Source organism: Glycine max, chromosome 10 (assembly GCF_000004515.6).
Source record: "Glycine max cultivar Williams 82 chromosome 10, Glycine_max_v4.0, whole genome shotgun sequence".
Classification (NCBI taxonomy): domain Eukaryota; kingdom Viridiplantae; phylum Streptophyta; class Magnoliopsida; order Fabales; family Fabaceae; genus Glycine; species Glycine max.
The window spans coordinates 27339845-27347963 of record NC_038246.2 but is presented as its reverse complement, the minus strand read 5'-3'; the positions used below and the strand labels follow the sequence as shown (position 1 = coordinate 27347963).

At 41.3% G+C, this 8119-nt stretch overlaps 2 protein-coding genes across 2 annotated transcripts; both read left to right on the top strand.

The window, feature by feature from the left end:
* Positions 1-4076: 4076 nt before the first annotated feature.
* LOC102662797 (uncharacterized) lies at positions 4077-4820 on the top strand. Its single transcript, XM_006589886.1, has 2 exons — positions 4077-4349; positions 4452-4820. Exons 1-2 carry the CDS (start codon positions 4077-4079, stop codon positions 4818-4820), a joined length of 642 nt encoding a protein of 213 aa, XP_006589949.1.
* LOC112998180 (uncharacterized) lies at positions 4820-5188 on the top strand. Its single transcript, XM_026124232.1, has one exon. It carries the CDS (start codon positions 4820-4822, stop codon positions 5186-5188), a length of 369 nt encoding a protein of 122 aa, XP_025980017.1.
* The last annotated feature ends 2931 nt before the right edge of the window (positions 5189-8119 follow it).

Below are 8119 nucleotides of genomic sequence, written 5' to 3'. Positions count from 1 at the left end.
ACCACCCCATTTTCGACTTGCTTTCTGTGGTCTAATTCCTGCACTGAGATTTGGACTATCTTAGAAATTCTAGCTAATGAGGGATAGAACCCTGAGAAGAGGTATGGTCTCCTTCCCCCTAGGGGACATCCTAGGATCTCTTCAAATTATTCTACCATGGGTGATAGCTGGAAGTCCCCAAAGGTGAAACACCTCAATGGCTGATCATAATACTAGGCGAGGGAAGCAATGGCCTCTGTGGAGACTTCTACCATGGTAGGTCATAGATTTTACCGTAAGCTTTGCGAAAAGCTTGCTGTTGGAGCTGCCCCATTAACTGCCCTAAATCATTTAGACTGGTGATTCCTAGGCTCTTGACCTTGACTTGATAGAACCTCTTTTTAAGCGAAGGCGTTTGACTTGGTCCCATGTTTTACAAAAGTGAAACAAAATCGGTGCGAATCAAAACCCCGACATCTATCATGGGTGGAATGGATGAATGCATGATGCATATGCGAAAGGCACAACACGACAATGTACATAGTATGACAATATTCACAAAATGTAGGCAAAAGGGTACATGACACTTATGCATGGCAGTGTGAAAAATGGCACGCAGCGTGTCCGCTCCGTGCCCCTATTCAAGGGACCTATATGGGAGGGAGCTAACAAGGCTTTTAGTGATGATTCCCAAGGTGGTCATATCTCTCTTGATGGTCTCTAGAGGTATCATTCCCTTCGAAGGACATATTGTAGTAGTAGGGACTACTAGCAACAATATGTTTATCAAAGAGAAAAATTCTAGATGAGGGTTCACTGTAATCAAGCAAGTCGGAGACCTAGCATGATCACCGATTCACCTCCACTCCTTATGTTCCCACGAACCCGGGTATAGGGCCCTTTTTCAACTCACCGTGTGTGCAAATAGTGTTGGTGTTTGTGTGCATCAAATGAATAAATATTTACCTTATGCATACATTTTAAAACGCACTAAAAGCATCAAAGAGTTAGATATACAAGAACATAAGAAAAATAAAGGGAAACCAACAAAGGAGAAAGTCATGATAAAACATTGCACAAGATTAAATGGCCTAACTCTCTAAAAACAGTCCCCAGTGGAGTCGCCAACTGTCGCAACCTACCCTTCGCGGGGAGGATGACGCGCGACTTGTGGGAGCATCTTCCAAGAAAGGAATATACGCGGAGTCGCCACCAACGTTTATTTGAGGAAAATGTCAGAAAAACCGGAAGAGACGTGGTCTACGAACTTTAAGTGAAAGGTTCGGGAGTTGTATTTACGCACGGGGAAGGTATCAGCACCCCACATGTTCGTCACAAGAGACGACAACCTTTAATCCAATGTGCAAATGTGACTTCAATTTATATTATTTTACCTTTTTACATTTTTATGTCTTTGTGAACAAAGCGTTTGGCTAAGTTATTTTTTATCCCTTTTTTGCAAGATATGTTTTTATTGAATGAAAGGTCATTTAAGGCATTGGACCATTAAACAATCTTTCAATTCTTTTGAAAAGAGAGAAAACATTAAGGCATTGGACCATTAATGATCTCTTTATTTTTGAAATAGGTAATAAAGTTACGTGTTGATTTTAGGCTTTTTTAGAAATCTATGTTTAAACAATAAAGGTGGAAAAGACCATTTCAAAGCGTTGGACCTTAAAAATAACTTTTTAGGTGATAACAAAAGTTTGATTTATGAATTGATTTTAGCCTTAGTTTCACTTTGGTTATTAGTCGATTCGATTAAGAAAGGAAAATCCCAAAGAAAAACGTCCGATTGAATTTTTTTATTTTTATTATACTAAAAGATATTTTTGATTATTATATTATTATTTTGCCTCTTTCGATTTTAAATGTGGTTACGGCATGACCGAACGGTCGGAATTCATTTTAACTGAAATTAAAGGATGTTACAATACGAATGATCGGTGGAAATTTATTTTATTTTTGATTAGGCGAGAAAATAACTTAAATAAATGACTAAAGCACGTCAAAAGGGGGTACGAAAAGTAAATGAAATGAAAATAAAAGCACGCGAAAACAAATGAGGACCACTAAGGGTACATAGAATGAATTGAAAAGTTAGATTTCGGGGACTTACCGGTTGAAAACCGAAGAACGATGAACAACGAACGACGAACGGTCGAAAATCTTCGCGAAATCACCCACTGAAACGTCACGGAAGCGTTACGGAAGCGCCTCGGCTTGGATTTTCTTCACGGAAACAATTTTTCTCACTAATTTTATGTGAATCTCAGATACCAGGAGGGTTGAACATTTTTGTTCTTCCCTCCTCCCCCTATTTATAAGAAAATGGGGGAGGAGCTTGCCACCCAGCTCGCCCAGGTGAGCTAGGTTGCTTCCTCCAAAAGGCACCGCCTTCTGGAGAACTTCCCGGAAGGCCCAAATGGGCCTGGTTGCTATTTGCACCCCTTTTTTGCTAAATACACCCCCTTGCCTTTTTTTGCTGATTCTTTTTCCGTAACGTTACAGAAACTTACGAATTACGTAACGATACTTGTTTTCCTTCCGTAATGTTATGGAACCTTACGGATTATGTAATCATCCCTTTTTTGCCTTCCGGAATGTTACGGAACTTTAAGGATTGCGCACTAACACTTCCTTTTAATTTCCGGCATGTCACGGAACTTCACGGATTGTGCTACAATGCTTTCTTTTGACTTCCGACATGTCACGAAACTTCACGAATTTCCTAACGATGGGTGCCAAGTACCTCGAAGTGGTCAAACGAGGGTCGCATCCCAACAACAGATTGTCCCTGGACGAAATTAGGGTATGACAGACGCAAATCCAACAATGAGTCTTGTGAAAGTAGTGATACCAAGGACCCGGATGTTGACTTTGAGCGGCCAGTAAATCAAGCCGAGAAAGAAAATGTGGATTGGGGACTTCCCCTGGATTTGAGGAGAATGATGGAACAAGAAGAAAGGGAGATGGAGTTGCATCAATAGGAGACAGAAGTTGTGAATTTGGGCACTGGTGAAGAGAAAAAGGAGGTGAAGACCAGCACTAGTGTGTCCGCGAACATCCGAGACAAGTTAGTGGGTTTGTTGCAAGACTACCAAGACATCTTCACTTGGTCTTATCAAGATATGCCTCGTTTGAGCTTAGAAATTATGCAACACAAGCTACCTTTGAATCCCGAGTGCTCCCCGGTGAAGCAAAAATTGAGAAAAATGAAACCTGAGATGTCTCTAAAGATAAAGGAGGACATAAAGAAACAATTCAATTCGGGTTTTTTGGCTGTTGCCCGATACCCGAAATGGGTCGCCAATATTGTGCCAATCCCGAAAAAGGATGGGAAGGTGCGAATGTGTGTGGACTATCAAGATCTAAACCGAGCCATTCCAAAGGATAACTTTCCTTTACCGCACATCGATGCTCTCATGGATAACATGGCCAATTTTGCCCTTTTCTCTTTCATGGATGGATTTTTAGGTTATAACCAGATAAAGATGGCACCAGAGGACATGGAAAAGACAACTTTCATTACTCTATGGGGAACCTTCTGCTATAAGGTGATGTCGTTTGGGCTGAAGAACGCTGGGGCAACTTACCAGTGGGCCATGGTGGCATTATTCCATGACATGATGCATAAGGAGATCAAGGTCTACGTGGATGACATGATCGCGAAATCAAGGACGGAGGAGGAACACCTAGTCAATTTGCAAAAGTTGTTTGGGCGACTGTGTAAATACAGGTTGAGACTGAATCCCACAAAGTGTACGTTCGAGGTAAGGTTCAAAAAGTTGCTCGGCTTTGTTGTTCGCCAGAGAGGAATAGAGGTGGATCCGCACAAGGTAAAAGTGGTCCTCGAGATGCCCGAGCCACGTACCGAGAAGCAAGTCCGGGGTTTCTTGGGGAGGTTGAACTACATCGCAAGATTCTTATCATAGTCAACTGCCACTTGCGAGCCTCTTTTCAGATTGTTGCGTAAGAATCAATCTGTCAAATGGGACGATGATTGTCAAGTGGCATTTGAGAGAATTAAACGGTGTTTGATGAATCCTCTTGTGCTCGTGCCACCGGTGCCTGTGAGACCTCTCATTTTGTACATGACAGTGTTAGATGAGTTGATGGGATGTGTGTTAGGACAACATGATGAATCCGGAAAAAGGGAACGAGCCATCTATTACCTGAGCAAGAAATTCATAGCATGCAAGATGAACTACTCGTTGCTTGAAAGGACATGTTGTGCCTTGGCGTTGGCAGCTCATCGTTTGAGGCAATATATGTTGAGTTACACTACTTGGTTGGTGTCCAAAATGGATCCCATCAAGTACATCTTCGAAAATCCCGCTCTTACTAGGAGAATGGTTCGGTGGCAGGTCTTGTTGTAAGAATTCGATATCGTCTATGTCACTCAGAAGGCAATAAAAGGGAGCATCTTGGCAGACTATCTAGCTCAACAACCCATAAATGATTATCAGCCTATGTATCCAGAATTCCCTGACGAGGATATTATGGCCCCGTTGGAGGAGGAGGTTGAAGATGAAGACAAAGATAAGTGGGTTGTGTGGTTTGATGGTGTGTCTAATGCACTAGGCCCTGGAATTGGGGCAGTGTTGGTATCGTTGGACAAACAATGTTTGCCTTTCATGACTAGGTTATGTTTCAACTGTATAAACAATATGGCAGAGTACGAGGCATACACCCTAAGGATCCAAGCAGCGATCGACTTTAGGGTCAAGTTACTCAAAGTATACAGGGACTCAACATTGGTAATTGATCAGTTGAAAGGTGAATGGGAGACCAGAGACCCAAGTTGGTGCCTTACCAGGCTTACATCAGGGAATTGATGGAACTCTTTGATGAGATATCATTTCATCACATTCCTAGAGAGGAAAACAAGATGGTCGACGCCCTTGCCACTTTATCATCCATGTTCAAAGTAATCCCTCACGGAGATTTGTCGTGCATCGACATCAGATGTCGTGTTGAGCCTGCACACTATTGTTTGATAGAAGAAGAAGAGCATGGTAAATCTTGGTACTTCGATATCAAACGATACATTAAGGATAAGGAATACCCACTTGAGGCCTTTGACAATGACAAGAGGACATTACGGTGGTTGGCAGCCAGTTTCCTCTTGAGTGGGAGTGTCTTGTATAAAAGATACCATGACATGGTGCTTCTTCGATGTGTGAATGCAAAAAAGGCTGAATAGATACTAGTGGAGGTGCATAAGGAATCCATTGGTATCCATGCCAATGGACATGCCATGGCTCGAAAGATTCTGAGGGTGGTATATTACTGGCTCGCTATGGAAAACAATTGTTGTGTTCATGTAAGGAAAGGCCATAAATGGCAGACCTTCACTGATAATGTTAATGCTCCACCCATACCGTTAAATGTGTTGGCAGCACTGTGGCCATTCTTAATGTGGGGCATAGATGTAATTGGGGCCATCGAACCTAAGGCTTCAAATGGGCATCGCTTCATCTTTGTCGCCATTGATTACTTCACCAAATGGGTGGAAGCAGCCTCATATGCTAATGTGACTAGGAATATGGTGATTAGATTTATTAAGAAGGAAATAATTTGCAGATATGGGTTGCCCAGAAGGATCATCACCAATAATGCCACCAATTTAAACAACAAAATGATGAAGGAAATGTGTGAGGATTTCAAAATCCAACACCATAATTTCATGGCGTATTGGCCCAAGATGAATGGGGCAGTTGAGGCCGCCAATAAGAACATCAAGAAAATCATTCAGAAGATGACCGTATCATACAAGGATTGGCACGAAATGCTACCCTTCGCATTGCATGGTTATCGGACTTCTATATGCACATCTACTGGGGCGACCCCATTCTCTTTGGTGTACGGGATGGAAGTTGTGCTGCCGTTTGAGGTGGAGATTCCTTCTTTGAGAATTCTAGTGTAGTCAGGATTGGAAAAAGCAGAATGGGCCCAGGCACGTTTTGACCAATTAAATCTTATTCAGGGAAAGAGATTGGCTGCCATGAGCCATGGGCGACTATTCCAGAGCAGAGTGAAAAATGCTTTTGACAAAAGAGTGTGTCCGCATATGTTCAGCGAGGGGGACCTTGTTCTGAAGAAAGTATCACAAGTTCAGAATGATCACCGAGGGAAATTGGCCCAAAACTATGAAGGACCATTTGTGGCGAAGAAGGCTTTCTCAAGAGGAGCATTATTGCTCCCGAATATGGATGATGAAGAGTTGCCTTCGCCTGTGAATTTCGATGTCGATATTATGTGTAATACTTGGGGCAATTCAAAGGATCAATGTTTAGACCTCCTCAAGGAATCATTAGGATCTCCATGTCTTAGGCTATTGCTCGCTCCCCATTGCAGTTACTTTTTTTTGTGCATTTATGTCTCAAGGAAATTTCAATGGGGGTTTATCGGAAAGCGCATTGGATCGTCAAGTATTTAAAATTAAAATGGATGAATTCGAGTATCGAACATAGGGAACTAATGTTAGCCTAAATTAAGTTCAGAATTGAAGCATTGTTGAGAGAACATGTATAAGTGATAATTTCAGACAAAATTTAAACTAAACCATTATGTTAAAAACTATAAAATGCAAGGTAAGTAAAATGACAACAGTAGGTAGATATGTTGGGTCTTTCTAACAAGCAAGCTGGTGCATAGAAATATATTTCTCTAATCAATCATGCTCTTGTGTTCTATGCTATAGCCTAAATTACTAAACCTTCGATCCCTCGTTAGGCTGAATATCCAAGCTTCATCCGTAGATCCCTCATGTAAGACTCCACCCAATTTAGACAGCCCTCTTAGGTTTAGACTAAGTTAAATTGAGTTTCGTCCGCAGATCCCTCATGTAAGACTAGACTCAGCTCAAGTAGCTTACGAAAGTTTAGCCTAATTTAGCCTAAGCTTCGACCGCATATCCCTCATGTAAGACTAGGCCTAAACTAAACAACATTATTGTAACAGCATAATTAAAACCAAAACTTAACCCGCAAATCCCTCATGTAAGATTAAGTTTCGATCTTGCTTCAATCAAGTTCTAAGGCAACAGTACATTTCTCAATGCTAAAGTCACCTAACTGTGCACACAAGTGGGTGATCAGACCAAAAGCATACAAACATTGAGCATTGAATGAAGCATTGAACACAAAAAACATAATCAATTAGATATTAGGTATTTACATCACTTGTTCATTAGAAATCCCCAACAAGGGTGTTTAGGCAGGCATTACAAAGAAACCCTAACAATAAATGAGATTAAAGGCAGTGAATGATAGTTTCTTACACAAGAAGGGAGATTCCTCCTCCTCTTCTCAGCATCTTACACTCAATTTCTACTCAATAATCTCTCTCTAATGAAAAAACCTAGGCTTCAATGCACAAGCTGCTCCTCTTTGCCCTGTGGCTGATAGGCACTATGGCTGATGTAGAATCTATGCCCTGGGTATTGTGTACCCTAATTCTGCACAAAATAGGCTTTGAAATCACGGTGTTGCACTTAGTGCCACCCTCGCGCTTAGCGCGAGTAAATGAAATTGGGCTTAGCGCCAGTCTCGAGCATAGCCTGGCTGAAGGCACCTACAGTGCTTAGCGCGCGACTTTGATGCTGATGCTCTGCCAGATTCTCCTTTGTGCTAAGCACGCTGAAGCTGCACTTAGCGATGGTTATGCGCTTAGCCCAACCACTGAGCTTAGCCCAACTTCTACTTTTTGCAATTCAAAACTTAGCCTCTTTTTCACCTAAAAATGCACAGATTTTATCATTAATTCCAATGGAAATGTTCTAGAGACAGCATTAACCATAAAACAAGATTTATTTACACAATTTACTATGAAATAACCATAAATTAGGGAACTATACAAGCTTCAGAAAATGATTTCTATACAAAAGTTAGTCGTATAAAGCGACTAACAAACTTCCCCAAATTTACAGTTTTGCTTGTCCTCAAGCAAAGAAAGAATAGTTCACTTGTCCTCAAGTGACAAAGGCAGTGGCCAATCAAAAGAAAATGGTGTTTGATTCATCAAGGACATCGACCATATGAACTGAATATCATGGAATGCTTAAATCAATTACTTCTCACAAGCATACAGTTTTTCAAAGATAAGAGCACAAGTATTAGAGTCACAGTTGAAA

Coding starts and splice junctions, on each gene's coding strand:
- LOC102662797 (XM_006589886.1), top strand. CDS start 4,077: ATGACAGTGTTAGATGAGTTGATGGGATGTGTGTTAGGACAACATGAT. Junction 4,350..4,451: donor GGAGAATGGTTCGGTGGCAG/GTCTTGTTGTAA, acceptor AATGATTATCAG/CCTATGTATCCAGAATTCCC.
- LOC112998180 (XM_026124232.1), top strand. CDS start 4,820: ATGGAACTCTTTGATGAGATATCATTTCATCACATTCCTAGAGAGGAA.